At 46.3% G+C, this 15,009-nt stretch overlaps 1 protein-coding gene across 1 annotated transcript; it reads right to left on the bottom strand.

The window, feature by feature from the left end:
• Nucleotides 1-200: 200 nt before the first annotated feature.
• LOC123140127 (zinc finger CCCH domain-containing protein 19) lies at nucleotides 201-3,873 on the bottom strand. Its single transcript, XM_044559860.1, has 3 exons — nucleotides 3,617-3,873; nucleotides 2,558-2,668; nucleotides 201-2,295 (listed from the first exon to the last, which is right to left on the bottom strand). The coding sequence occupies exons 1-3, from the start codon at nucleotides 3,734-3,736 to the stop codon at nucleotides 556-558; spliced, it is 1,971 nt and encodes a 656-aa protein (XP_044415795.1). The 5' UTR covers nucleotides 3,737-3,873; the 3' UTR covers nucleotides 201-555.
• Nucleotides 3,874-15,009: the final 11,136 nt, after the last annotated feature.

Here is a 15,009-nt window from a genome sequence, read left to right as displayed (position 1 = left end):
GTCATCTGTTCCACTTCTATTGGAAGGACAAAGAACCCTTGGTACAAACAGGGGTAAGGAGGAGTTGCAGATTATTACACTTGAGCAAAAGTTTTAGTAGTGTTTGCCTTGACAGACATTTTTCGAGAAAACGTATCAAAATACAAATATTGCAGCCAGGTGGAGGCAATGGCAATGTATGTTCTACCATAACAAAAATATAGAATTGAATTGTCCTGTAACCATCTTATGCACTGAAGAAATACAAAATAGTGGTACAATGTGTGATCATGTTTGTTCATCATCAGTTAATAATAATGTTACAACAACACAAGTAGAAGACTGAGCACACACACATACACTAAAATACAACAACAGGCAGAAACAGAGGCCCTCCCCCAACTCCCCATGAGCTAACTTTATCCCCAATTTCATCTTTCTCCAGACTTTATTAGCCCAGCAAACTAAAAAGTATCTAGCGCGAAAAAATACGGATCAAGATTTTCGGAGGAGCGACCAGTAGCTCCTCCTCTTTGCTTCAATCTATGAGGGTGTGCACACCCTGCTTAAAGCACACTAAGAGATCAGCACGCCAACCTTGCGCGCGAAATCATCGTCGTCCTCCAGATCATCGTCGTCTTCGTACTCCTGGAAGTCGTTTTCACCCTCGGCATTCGCGTCGTCAGTCGCCTCGTAGTCGTATTCTTCTTCTGCCGCCGTCTCTAGGTCTTCCTGCTGCCCCTCCTCTAGCTCTTCTTTGCCTGCATCGCCTGCCGCCTCGGCGGCGTTGTCATCAGCAGGAGAAAGGCCATCGTCGTCGTACATCACATCGTCTTCTGGGTGGAACTCTTCTTCTTCTTCTTCAATGTCCTCGGTGTTTGCCTCGACTCTATCGTTGTCGAGGATTCTGGAATTGTTCAGGGACTGTTCCTCCTGACCTGCAACCTGTTCTTCCTGCATGCTGCCAGAATCAGCAGAAGCTGCCTCTCTTTTCCTCTTCAAGATGACACTCAATGGCTTCGGGCCGTCAAAGGGAACAGGGTCTGGTGAGTCCCTCTTGGCAACTATCTCCGACGTCATACGGGCTGGTCGCGCAACACGGTCAGCATTCTTGACAGTGTTTTCTCCTGACCTGTAAGCAGCCTTCTTTGCTCTCAACTCTGCAAGGCTCTTTGGACCAGAAAAGTTCACCACCCCAGCATCCTCACCACTGCTTGCTTTAACCACTGAACTCTTCAGGTTACCAGGGGCATCCTCATTCGATCTAGCCTTCAGCCTATCATGAAGCTTTGCTCGAAGGTCTGTTTGCTTTGGTGGAGAAAATCTGTCTCTATGACCTCTCTCTTTCTCTAGGTGTGGGTGTGGGCCGAGTCTGTCCAGTGATGTCTCCCCTGGAAGTTTTATCCGACCTTGCAACCGAGAGCGTGAGAGGCCGTCATGGGCAGCTCGCTCTTCTCCTCGACGGCGATGATGGATGTCGCGCTCATCCTCAGGATACCTTCTATCCCGCCTGTCGGGGACCTGCGTCGATCTCGAATCATTCAGCCTTCTTTGCTTCAGTAGCCTGTGGCGCAAGTCTGAACTTTCTGCAGTTACAGGCATCGACTCTCTCTGGGTAAGCCTTCTCTCTGACACCAACCTGTCGGATGAGCTTTTGTGTGATGACCTTTCTAGTTCATAGCCACCATGTGCTTGCCTACGCACCCCACTGTTCTGCTCCCCGCTAGCACGCCGGTAACTACTATTGTGGCCTTCCTTGAACGACCGTTCGGCGTCGTCCTCGACACTGCCGGCGACCACACTGGAACCAGCAGAAGGCTCCCTGACAAACTCACCCGTCTCTATAACATTCTCAGCAGACTCAGCTTCAACCAAACGCTGAGGCTGGTAACTCTTTGCCGCACCAGAAAGCACATAAGGGTTATTATTCTGATTCTGGTAAATTCCTGACGAGTGATAAGCCCTGCTTGTCGGATTTTGCTTCTGAGCTGGTCTGCCATTCTGAGCACCGACTTTAAGCTCGCCATGTATGGCGGGAGTGGTTCTCTGTTGGGGTGAATTGCTTGGTTTCGTCCACGAGTTGGAGTTCTTCAGCTGGAGATGAGGCTGCAAAGCAGGGTTTCCAGCAAACTGTGGCCCATGCGAGAATGTGCACAGGTTTCCTTTCGCACACATGCCTTTCTGGTAATAGTAACACGGGACAACTGGCTTTGCGGTGCCATTGGGTGGAAGGGCTTGAGCTGGCACGGGAACCTGCGGCGCAGGTTGTTGAGGTGCCCGCAGAGTCGCCGATGCTCCGAGCAAGTCATCCAGCGGCTGAAAAGAAAGTACACTCATTAATTACTGTAACCATGGCTGCTCAGGCATTCGAGTAAATGGGTGATATGGTTTTGTGCAGAGCAACTGTTGCCAGCCACAAGAACAACCCAATTAGACAAACTTTCATAGCTTACGATGTTGCTCTGTTTAACTGAAGCACTAAACTGACTAGAGCTGCAGTAGCTTTGAGTGGAAAAAAAGAGAACAGAGGAGGTCATATTAATATTTTTGATGAAATAAAAAACAGAGGAGGTCGTACCGGGTGCCTAAATGCACATTTAGCATTCGCACAGTTGCCGTTGAACCAATACCAGCAGTCCCTGGGATTCACCCTGGCAGCGTCGCTGTGACGGAACTCGCACTCGCTCCCCTGGATGAAGGAAAAACAACATGTCAGCAGCGCAAATCATACAGCAGAAACGCGCGCCAACAGCAATCAGGACGACACCAACTCGAGATTATTTACACTCCTCAAAGTTAAAAAAAAAAACAGCAAGGCATTTCAGTTCACAGCGTTGCTACTCAATGCTTGTGACATACTAATGTAACCAAAAGATGAAAGCAATGGTAACCCTGTTGTGCTGCTTGCTTGCGCGGTTTTGCAGTAATAATTAACTGACACGTCGGAAAATCTGAGCAAGATGCGAGCTATAAACGGAAGCGGGTTTCAGATGGAGAAGTGCGGAAGGTAAACTGGAGAACCGGCTAGTCTGTTGGTGATAATATAGCTGCAGTGATGTGATGCTCATAATAGAGCCCTAATTTTTGGTATCCATTTGGGAAGACCACAGGCGCGTGCGTTAACCTAGGTTAGCTAGTTTGGTGGAGCAGGGGCATGGTAGGTCTGTATCTCTGAACTCTGATGCATCAATCATCGGCGGCAATTCAAGGGCGTGAATGAATCAGCTTCTGGTAAGCCAACAGATCTCGGCTGAAAGCGCTGGGTTTTTCCGGCACCGAGCTGGGCGGAGCAGAGGTCGCCGGAAGCCAAAACCAAATCGGGAGGCAGCGCGCGGGCGGAACTGCGCCGGCCGAATCGGGAGGGCGAGCGGAGGTCGAATCTTGGAGGGGGCCGGCGAGGAGAGGAGAGGAGAGGGGAGGATAAGGATAGCCCCGGCCCAGATCGGAACCGAATGAGCAGCTCCCGCCAGCGTCTTGGCGGCGCGCGAGCTCGGGGAGAGAGAGAGGGGCCGACGAATCCCCTCGGCGTCGTCCCGGCGGCGCGGCGAATTATCCGCGCATCTATCCTATGGAGGGAGCGGACCGGAGCGGCCGGAGCGGCCGAATGGACAGGAGAGATGGACGGGGGGGCCGGTACCTTGTTGCAGGTCAACGGGGAGGCGAGGTAGTAGATGCAGTCGGTGGCCCGGCGGCGCCGCGCCTCCTCCTCGTCGGCCGGCGCGTGCGTCGGCTGGGCGGCGGCGGCGGCGGAATCCATCGCCGCGGGCGAGCGAGGTCGAGCAGCCGAGTCGAGGGCAGAAGAATGGCCTGGACCTGGCCCTGGACCTGGATTTATTTTGACCACCACCACAGCCACAACCAAGTTGAGCTCACTCCCCGGCTGTGTGTGCGCGCGTGAGTGAGTGAGAGTGAGAGTGAGACCGGAGCATGGATCGGATTGGGTCGAACCGAATGAAAGGACGATCTCACTGACTGACTCCTCCCTTTCCGCGTCGCAGCAGGTAGCAAAGGCACTGCCATTTTCGGGGCATCACCATTTCTATTTCTTTGGCATGTGACGTCACCCCTACCAAAATGTATGCAGCCTTCTTTTCTTTCTTTTTTTTGCATGGTAATACGTGTCTCATTCATATCATAAAGATTAAAGTACAAGTCACGTAACGACCGACATGAGAAAAACGATTCGATCGCTCGCCAAATGCAGGAATTGCAACCTTCTTTTCTAGAAACGCCGAGTACTCCCTCCGTCCGTCCGAAAACACTTGTCAGGGAAATGGGAGTACAACGGAAGGGCGGCACCCAAGTGTCGGAGCCTCATGGACAAGCAACGCCGTCACACGCTTCAGACCCGAGCCTTGATCCCTAGTATCCTATAGCCACCCGGCGACAAAAAGCTCCCTCCCAGCCACAAAAATGCTAGACGTGCGGGAAGCTTTTACAAGAGTTAACGGACTCCCCTCACTAATCTCTCTCCCCTCCCCCCCCTCTGATTTTCAGGGTGGGGCCCGCTTCATCTTAACAACCAATCAACACACCCCACCTCAGCATAGCCTGTAAAGGTCCTGTAAAACCCCTGTAGATGTAGCATTGCTGCTCCCAGCCATCATCGGTTCGCATGGACTTCCTTTTTCGACGGATGTTCATCCGTGCCACACTGCGTTTGAAAAAAAAAAGAGTTTCCTTTTTTTAGAGACACCGAGGACAACGCAAAGCAGCGGGGGGTTGGAGTCGTGCAGCCTCAGGACAGACAGACAGACAGGGTCGTCATACGCGTCAAACCCGAGGTTTGGTCCCTCCCCCCACCCTATGGCCGCCCAACAAAATGGGTACTCGATGCACCCTCCTGTCGTCACACGATCGTCGGTTTCCACGTCACTCGCTTCGAAACAGACTTAAAGAGAGATTCATCGATGCATGGTGAAATGGAATTGGTGTGCGTCTTTTTCTTGGCATTTCTAACCTCCGACGCTGATAGTGCGTTTTTTTTCTTCTTGCATGCATGTTGGCACGGTGTTTAAGACTGTAACTTGACCGCTGGCCCTAGATATGATGCACGTATAAAACTCAAGAAAAAATATAAGGATCTACAAATCTAAACCATGTGGTTTTCAATTTTATTAATCAAAATGATTGAAATGATATCCATGGTGAAAACCTAAAGTTTGACACACTCGCTCTTTCCTTACTGTAGCAGGCAGCAGAGGCAACTGCTAGCCACGTTTGGGCACTGCCAATAGAGAAACTCCTACCAATACCATGATGTGGCCGTTTCCTTTTGTACGTGACTTCACTCCTCAAAATGTTTATTTCCTTTTTTAGAAGCACCGAGTCCAACGGAAGGCACCCAAGGGTCGGAGCCGTGGAGCTTCGGGACAAACAAAGTCGTCAGACCTGAGGTTCGATCCCCTATGGTCGCCTGACAAAAAGGGTACAAGTGCCCTCCTAGCAGTCGAACCAATTGGTCTGTGCCATGTCGCGTATGAAATTTGTCCTTGCCACGAAAAGGCTTGGGCAAATTTTGTCCCGGTTTAAGTGGTCATGGCGTTGCAATTCCGTGCTTTAAGAATTGTGTACATTAAATTTTTGAGCGTGTGGTGAGGAGTTGACCAATATTTATAGAAAAATGGAATGAGTGACTGGATCTTTCTCTTAGCCTTTCTAGCCCCCGACGATAAAAGCACATTGAGTCTTCTATCTTTCTTTCTTTTTTGTCATATTTCATCCATGTAAAAAAACTAAGTGGCATTTTGCACATTGACACGACTGTTCAAGATTGTTGCAACTTGAGCACTGATTTCTGCTGCTACTGTACGTACGGTTTCCAAATTTTCAATCTGAAATGAAGGCATGCACAGAATGTCATTATTATTTTGTGATATGGACAGAGTAGGATAATGTATATTAGAAAAAATGCAAACATGGTGCGCTGCTTTTTTTTTGGCTTCATCTAGCTTTGCTGGGGACCATGTGAAGGCCACTGTTGAACGCATTCATTTATTTAAATATCACATGGACGCTAGCATTCATGTGGATGCTAGCGTACATGTGATATTTCATCCTTATAACAAGCTACCGCTCATTCTACACCACACATGTATGTATGTATAATCATGTGCGGTAGCTTGTTAATCATCATGACTCTATTCCTATTTCTACATGCACCATGCCGACATCGCAGCAATCATGCACAAGAAGAGATTATGCATGCTCTGAATATTAATTGTGAACTTATTGTCACTCTTCCAAACCGCCACAAAATATGTATGTATTTACTCTTGTAAAAAGCAGATCTGATCAATTTCTGTAGGTGGGTCTCAACTCGGATCAAGACATTCGTATTTGCCGATCAAGAGTACTACCTTGGAGGGGTAGGGATTGTAGGGGAAGAACCAATCTTTTGTAGGTAGCAAAACATACATCTCACTCAGTAACTAAATTATCTTTATTGTAAAGGTTCACCGAAAGTACAAAGCATATCAAACATAATAAACATTGCATCAAAGCCCCTGGACCACCGTCCATACCGGGGCTCAACTGGCCCGATCTTGTTGATGACTGCCAAGAAGTCTTCGTGCATATGACTGCCAAGAATTGAGTTTTACTTGCTCCGTTTCAAAATAGATGATCCAACTTTGTCAACGGAGAGGGGAGGCGAGGTATACCTTGTTGAGGTCGGTGCTCCGGCGGTCGTCGCCGGGCATCCATCGCCTATTACCTCTGCTCTGCTCAGCTCAGTTCCTCCTCGGGCTCTCCAGGGTAGGGTGTGGAAGCATAGTGAGGAGATTTTTTGTCGAAAGAGACCCTCTCCCACTGGAATTGCCAAAAAAGACCCCCTGCGGACGAAATTGACAGAAGAGACCCCCTCACTAGTGGCGGCAGGTGCGGCAGGCGACACGTGTCACCTGCCGCCACGCCGTGAGGCGGCGGGCCCGGCCGCCACAACAGGAGGCGGCAGCCCGATGTATAACGGTGCGTGCACAGGGCAGCACAGGGCAGCATGCCGCGACGGAACGGGCCGCACCAGGCGGGCCCGGCCGCCACCGGGTGAGGCGGCCGCCACTGCCGCTGTCGCTACCCGGCCGACAAGGCCTGCTACGCGCGGGCCCAGCAGGTGGGCCACGCCGCCACCAGCCGAGGCGGCCTGTCCTGTGCTGCTGCACGCGCGACAGTGCGCAGACGGCGCTGATTTCGAGGCGCGACAGTGCGCAGACGGCGCTGATTTCGTGGCGCGACAGTGCGCAGACGGCGCTGATTTCGTGGCGCTACAGTGACGGCTGTGACTCCGACGCGCGGGAATATGGACGCTTTTGGTTCTTTCGCCCGGGAATCACTCACTCGCTGCGGGAATCCGAGGCTGCGGGAACCTGTTGTGCCGACACTACAGGGATCCTCTTCCTTTATATAGTATGCTTCTGCTCCGTGCGCAAGCACACTGGCATCCTCTTCTAACTTCTGAGTGTGTAAGAACAGAGAGAAAGAAAAACTCAGTAGGCACTTTCACTCGTGATTTAGGGCGATTTGGAGTTGGATTTTGAATATGTTGAAGTTGAAGAAAAGATAGACGAAGGTAAGATCTATCCATTTTTGTTGGTTTCGTTTGCATGCATGATGTTTTTACTCTTTTTGTTTAGTTCATAATTATGTGTTATCTATTTTGTTAGGCATTATTTCATCACTTTTTGGAGTCATTTAGAGCTTCAGGAGTACGATTTGCCTAGCGAAGTGAACTACGAAGTTGAAGATCAAGGTATGAGCTTTGCAATAAATTGATCTTTTTGTGCATGCAAGGTCGTAATTAGTTAGTCTTTTAGCTCATCATTAGCTATGCAATGTTAGTGATTAGAGGTTAGAAATAATTTCAGACGACAGATGTAGCATTTATAATATATTTTTTAGAAGAGTAGGTTGAAGATGTTGTATCAATGTTAGGTGCGTCCATTAGTATTGACATGCAAGAAATCTTGAGGATGAATGGCTAATACTGGCAGAACTCAGCTATTTCTTCCGTGTTCTTTGTGCGAAAGAACTATCACCTGGCGTGCTAGAAGAAATGGAAGAGTTGGCGCCAGAGTTGATCTGCAAGTTAGAGAAGATCTTTCCACCGGGCTTCTTTAATCCAATGTAGCATTTGATTTTGCATCTCCCGACCGAGGCAAGATTGGTGGGGCCCGTGCAAAATCGTTGGTGCTACCCAACTGAGAGGATGCAGAAGACGCTTCGAGAAAAATGTAAAAATAAACGTAGAATTGAAGCGTCTATGGCTGAGGCATTCATCACTAAGGAGGCGGCAAACTTCGTGACAGCACACTACAAAACCAAAAAACGTCATTTGCATAATCCGAAGCCTCGGTACAATGCTGACGAGCCTGAAAAGGGTGGATCCAACCTCAGCCTATTCAAAGGTAATCTCGCACCAGCCAGTGTTTCAAATCCAGTATCTTTGGATAACGAAGAATGGCGGACCATTTCATTGTATATCTTCAACAACCTGATAGAAGTGCGGCCGTACATCGAGTAAGTTCTCGGTACATTGTTTCGCAACTTCTATTTCCTTTGAACTGCTCTTATTCCTGGATATTTCATACAGTCGATACGTCGCCCTATTCTCGTATGGAGCGGTGATCCAAAAGGATTCCGTCGAAGAGTATGAGCTTCTCGCAAAGCAAGGAGGAGGCTATCCCGGTTTCGTCTCTTGGTTCAAACAAATGGTAAATTCTATTAGACAATTTCATTTCATTTGCTAATTTGTGCGTAATGCAACAATCCTTTCATATTAAACTTGTAGGATAATTCAGAGTCTATGGACGCCGAATTGAGACAAGTCGCTAATGGTTTTGACTATAAGGTCCGTTCATTTGACAAATACGACATCAACGGGTATCGTTTTCGTACATATGGCAAAGAGCTATCTATGGCCGACCGAAAGTCTACAAATTGTTGTGTATCTGCTATCGGCGAAGGAGGTACCGAGTATTATGGGAGAGTTGAAGCAATTTATGAACTTCTATTCTATGGTGAAAACCCACCGAATGTCGTAGTCTTCAAATGTTATTGGTTTCAGCCGAAGGAGACTAGAAGGACTCATGAACATATAGGGCTAGTTGAAATCAAACAAAGCACCCATTTAGATGTTCCTGATGTCTATATTATGGCTCAACAGGCGACCCAAGTATTCTATCTACCCTGGGCCTGCCAAACTAATCCAAATCTGAAAGGTTGGGATGTCGTTTATGAAGTGCCGCCACGTGCTACCCGCTCAATCCATATGTGCCAATCATGACTCTTGAGACCAAATATCTTCAATTTATCAAGACTCGCTCCCCTCTTTAGATTCGCTGCATACCCATCGGGGAACATCAACTGCATTTTCACCCACAAGATAATTTCCCTCATAGCTGGCCTTCCAAGATTGAACCATGCCTTTGGCTTCGTCCAGTTCTGCTTTCCTTTCGGTTCTTTCATGTTTTGTAACGGCCTATCACATAGCGCCTCCAGATCGACTCTAGCCTTAGTATTATCCTTTGACTTCCCATCTATGCCGAACAATGTACCAAAAAGTGCCTCGGCGATATTCTTCTTAGTGTGCATCACGTCGATGTTGTGTGGGCAAAGGAGGTCTTTGAAGTAAGGCAGATCCCATAAGCATGTTTTGTGAGTCCAGCCGTGCTCAGAATTATACCCCTTGAAGTACCCTGGACGCTCTGGATCTGGCTCGAGAGCGTTTAACTAATCCAGGGTCTGTTGGCCTGTCAACGCAGGTGGTGCAGAGTTTTTTACAACTCTACCTCTGATGAAGTTCTTCTTGTCTTTCCTGAACTTATGGCGAGGATCCAGGAACTGTCTATGCATGTCGAAGCAAGGAGACTTGCGACCGGCCTAAAGCCAACGAAACTCAAGAGCTCCCTTGCATGTGGGGCACGGGAACCTTCCATGCACACACCAGCCAATGAATAGCGCATACGCCGGCAAGTCACGCGTCGAGTACATGTACCAGACACGCATTATGAAGTTTCGTTTGCTATAGGCGTCGTATGTCTTGAACCCATTATCCCAGGCTTCTTGCAATTCGTCCTTAAGCGGCTGCATGTACACATTCATATTTTTCCCGGATAGTTGGGCCCTGGAATTATCAACGTCAGGAAAATGTTCTTTCTTTGCATAATCTGTCCGGGGGGGAGATTGAGTGGAAAGACAAATACGGGCTCCTCAGTGGGGCCCCCTCCCTATTTGCCGTATGCTAGCGGACGGCAAAGATTCTTTGCCGTCAGCTAGCGGACGGCAAAGAACAGGCTGATGGCAAAGGCTTTCTTTTGCCATCAGCCAGTTCTTTGCCGTCTGCTTTCGGGTAGCTGATGGCAAAGAGCTTCTTTGCCGTCTGCTAGCTGACGGCAAAGAGCTGGCAGATGGCAAAGTAGCTGATTCCAGTAGAGTTAATCGTCTTTGAGGATCTCTAACTGGTTTGGCATCTTTCTCCACTGAAATCTTGTGTTGACATAATGTGTGACTAATGCCCTTAAGATCATCTAGAGTATATCAAATAGCTGATCGGTGCTTCTTCAGAGTTTTCAATAATCTTTCTTCTTCTTTCACTAAAAGGTTAGCACTAATAATAACAGGATATATATCTTTTTCATCAAGATAAGCATACTTAAGATTATCAGGTAATGGTTTGAGTTCAAACATGGGATCACCCTTGGGTGGAGGGGGATCCCCAAGAATTTCAACGGGAAGGTTATGTTTCAGCATAGGCTCATGTTTAAGGAACACTTCATCTATTTCTTCCCTTTCCTTCATAAACATATCGTTTTCATGGTCTAGCAAATATTGTTCTAACGGATCAGTTGGGGGAACAGTAATGGAAGCAAGCAGACCAATAATCTCATCCTTACTAGGTGGTTCCCTTTCACGAGGTTGTCTACTAAACTTAGCAAAATTAAACTCATGAGACATACCATCTATGCCAACAGTGACAGTATTCCTTTCACAATTAATCTTAGCACTAGCAGTATTCAAGAAGGGTCTACCAAAAATAATGGGACAAAAGGCATCTTGTGGGGAAGCAAGAACAAGAAAATCAGCAGGTATTTAACCTTCCCACACAAAACTTCAACATCTCTAACAATCCCAATAGGTTTAATGGTATCCCTATTAGCAAGCTTAATAGTAACATCAATGTCTTCTAATTCAACGGGTGCAATGTCGTGCATAATTTCTTTATAAAGATCATAAGGTATCGCACTAGCACTAGCACCCATATCACATAAGCCATGATAACAATGATCTCCTATTTTAACAGAAATAACAGGCGTGCCTACGACAGTTCTACGTGTCTTAGTATCAGGTCTAGCAATATTAGCAGTCTCACCCAAGAAAGAAATAACATGCCCATCTAAGTCCTCATCCAAGAGATCTTTAACCATAGCAATACTAGGTTCAACATTAATTTGCTCAGGAGGTGTATAAGTCCTAGTATTACTCTTATGAACAACAGTCGAAGCTTTAGCATGATTCTTTATCCTAACAGGGAAAGGAGGTTTTTCAACATAAGCAGTAGGAACAATAGGATCACTATAGGTAATAGTCTTTTCTTCGACTGTAATAGGTGCAACTACTTTCACTTCAACAGGAGGATTATATTTAAACCACTTCTCCTTAGGGAGATCAACATGAGTAGCAAAAGATTCACAAAAAGTAGCTACTATCTCAGAGTCAAGTCCATACTTAGCACTAAATCCACGAAAAACATCGGTATCCATAAAAGATTTAACACAATCAAACTTAGGTGTCATACCTGACTCCTTACCATCATCGGAACCCCAATCTTTAGAGTTGCGTTTAATTCTTTCCAATAAGTCCCATTTGAAATCAATAGTCTTCAGCATATAAGAACCAGCACAGGAAGTATCGAGCAGGTTGCGATTATCAAGAGAAAGTCGAGCATAGAAATTCTGAATAATCATTTCCCGAGAGAGCTCATGATTGGGGCATGAATATAACATTGACTTAAGCCTCCCCCAAGCTTGAGTGATGCTTTCTCCTTCGCAAGGCCAGAAATTATATATATAATTATGATCACGATGAACAAGATGCATAGGATAGAACTTCTGGTGAAATTCCAACTTCAATCGCTTATAATTCCAAGATCTTGTATCATCACATAGCCTATACCATCTCATTGCATCTCCCTTCAAAGATAAAGGGAAGACCTTCCTTTTGACAACATCATCGGGAATACCTGCAAGCTTAAATAATCCACAAACTCCATCCACAAAGATAAGGTGTAAATCGGGATGCAATGTTCCATCTCCTGCAAATGGATTAGCTAGCAGTTTCTCTATCATACCCGAAGGAATCTCAAAGTAAATATTTTCATCAAGTTTAGTAGGTTGAGGAGAAACTCTTTGCTCTTCTGGTTGGGATGAAGATACACCAAACAAGCCCCTCAAAGTATTAGTTTCCATAGTGACAAGTAACAGAAAATTTCAGCACACTACATAAATGTTTCCTTGCCAAGTTCCACTCACCAAAAGCGCTACACTCCCCGGAAACGGCGCCGTAAAAGAGTCTTGATGACCCACAAGTGTAGGGGATCTATCGTAGTCCTTTTGATAAGTAAGAGTGTCGAACCCAACGAGGAGCAGAAGGAAATGATAAGCGGTTTTCAGTAAGGTTTTCTCTGCAAGCACTGAAATTGTAGGTAACAGATAGTTTTGTGATAAGATAAATAGTAACGAGCAACAAGTAAATAAAGTAAATAAAGTGCAGCAAGGTGGCCCAATCCTTTATGTAGCAAAGGATAATCCTGGACAAATTCTAGTAATGAGAAAGGAGCTCCCGAGGACACATTGGGAATTATCGTCAAGCTAGTTTTCATCACGCTCAAATGATTCGCATTCGGTACTTTGATAATTTGATATGTGGGTGGACCGGTACTTGGGTACTGCTCTAACTTGGACAAGCATCCCACTTATGATTAACCCCTATTGCAAGCATCTGCAACTACAAAAAGAAGTATTAAGGTAAACCTAACCACATCATTAGACATATGGATCCATATCAACCCCTAACGAAGCAACGCATAAACTAGGGTTTAAGCTTCTGTCACTCTAGCAACCCATCATATACTTATTACTTCCCCATGCCTTCCTCTAGGCCCAAATAATGGTGAAGTGTCATGTAGTCGACGTTCACATAACACCACTAGAGGAAAAGACAACATACATCTCATCAAAATATCGAACGAATACCAAATTCACATGAGTACTAATAGCAAGACTTCTCCCATGTCCTCAGGAACAAACGTAACTACTCACAAAGCATATTCATGTTCATAATCAGAGGGGTAATAAGTAGCAACCCACAGGTACCAATTTGTGGTTTTGATACAAGATTGGATACAAGAGATGAACTAGGGTTTGAGAGGAGATGGTGCTGGTGAAGATGTTGATGGAGATTGACCCCCTCCCGATGAGAGGATCGTTGGTGATGACGTTGGTGATGATTTCCCCCTCCCGGAGGGAAGTGCCCCCGGCAGAAAAGCTCCGCCAGAGCCCTAGATTGATTCTACCAAGGTTCCGCCTCGTGGCGGCGGAGTTTCGTCCCGTAAGCTTGTCCATGATTTTTTCTAGGGTAAAAGTGATGATATAGCAAAAGATGGACGCTGGAGGCCCACTAGGGGGCCCAGGAGATAGGGGCGCGCCCTATAGCGAGGGGCGTCCCCCTATCTCCTGGACAGGGTGTGGGCCCCCTGGCCTATTTCTTTCGCTCAGAAATTCTTAATAATTCCAAAAAGTTGTTTCGTGGAGTTTCAGGCCTTTTGGAGTTGTGCAGAATAGGTTTCCAACATTTGCTCCTTTTCAAGCCAGAATTCCAGTTGCCGACATCCCCCCTCTTCATGATAAACCTTGTAAAATAAGAGAGAATAGCCATAAGTATTGAGATATAATGTGTAACAACAGCCCATAATGCAATAAATATTGATATAAAGCATGATGCAAAATGGGCGTATCAGTTAGGCATTAGAGACAACCGCATTCACTTTAAATAGGGCACCACATAATTCTGTTGAGATGACACCGTATGAACTATGGTTTAGAGAAACCTAAGCTGTCATTTCTTAAAAGTTTGGGGCTGCGACGCTTACGTGAAAACGGTTTAGCCTGATAAGCTCGAACCCAAAGTGGATAAATGCATCTTCATAGGACACCGAAAACAGTTGGGTATACCTCCTATTTCGGATCCGGAAGCAAAAGTGATTGTTTCTAGAAACGGGTCCTTTCTCAAGGAAAAGTTTCTCTCGTTAGAATTGGGTGGGAGGATGGTGGAGACTTGATGAGGTTATTGAACCATCACTTCAACCAATGTGTAGCAGGGCACAGGAAGTTGTTCCTGTAGCACCTACACCAATTGAAATGGAAGCTGATGATAGTGATCATGAAACTTCGGATCAAGTCACTACCAAACCTCATAGGTCGACAAGGATGCGTACTATTTCTGAGTGGTACGTAATCCTGTCTTGGAGGTCATGTTTCTAGACAACAATGAACCTACTTGCTATGGAGAAATGATGGTGGGCCCGGATTCCGACAAATGGCTCGAGGCCATAAAATCCGAGAGGATCCATGTGTGGAAACAAAGTATAGACTTTGGAAGAACTACTTGATGGTCGTAAGGCTATTAGGTACAGATGGATTTTAAAAGGAAGATGGACAATGATGGTAAGTATCACCATTAAGAAAGCTCGACTTGTCGTTAAGATGTTTTCCGACAAGTTCAAGGAGTTGACTGCGTGAGACTTTCTCACTCGTAGCGATGCTAAGAGTCTGTTGGAATTGTATTAGCAGTTACTGCATTATTTATGAAATCTTGCAGATAGGATGTCAAAACATTGTTTCCTCGACAATTTTCTTGAGGAAAGGTTGTATGTGATACAACCAGAAGGTTTTTGTCAATCCTAAAAGATGCTTACAGGTATGCAAAGCTCCAGCAATCCTTCTAAGGACTGGAGTAAGCATCTCGGAGTTGGAATAT

Source organism: Triticum aestivum, chromosome 6B (genome assembly GCF_018294505.1).
Source record: "Triticum aestivum cultivar Chinese Spring chromosome 6B, IWGSC CS RefSeq v2.1, whole genome shotgun sequence".
NCBI lineage: Eukaryota > Viridiplantae > Streptophyta > Magnoliopsida > Poales > Poaceae > Triticum > Triticum aestivum.
Note: the sequence above shows the minus strand (reverse complement) of the source record. Positions and strands in the feature narration are given on the sequence as shown.

Bases quoted from the DNA above. Each gene is read 5' to 3' on its own strand.
- LOC123140127 (XM_044559860.1), bottom strand. From the start codon at position 3,736: ATGGATTCCGCCGCCGCCGCCGCCCAGCCGACGCACGCGCCGGCCGAC. The intron at 2,669-3,616 runs GTACCGGCCCCC...TCCTTCATCCAG, and splicing joins CCCCGTTGACCTGCAACAAG to GGGAGCGAGTGCGAGTTCCG. The intron at 2,296-2,557 runs GTACGACCTCCT...CTTTCTTTTCAG, and splicing joins AATGTGCATTTAGGCACCCG to CCGCTGGATGACTTGCTCGG.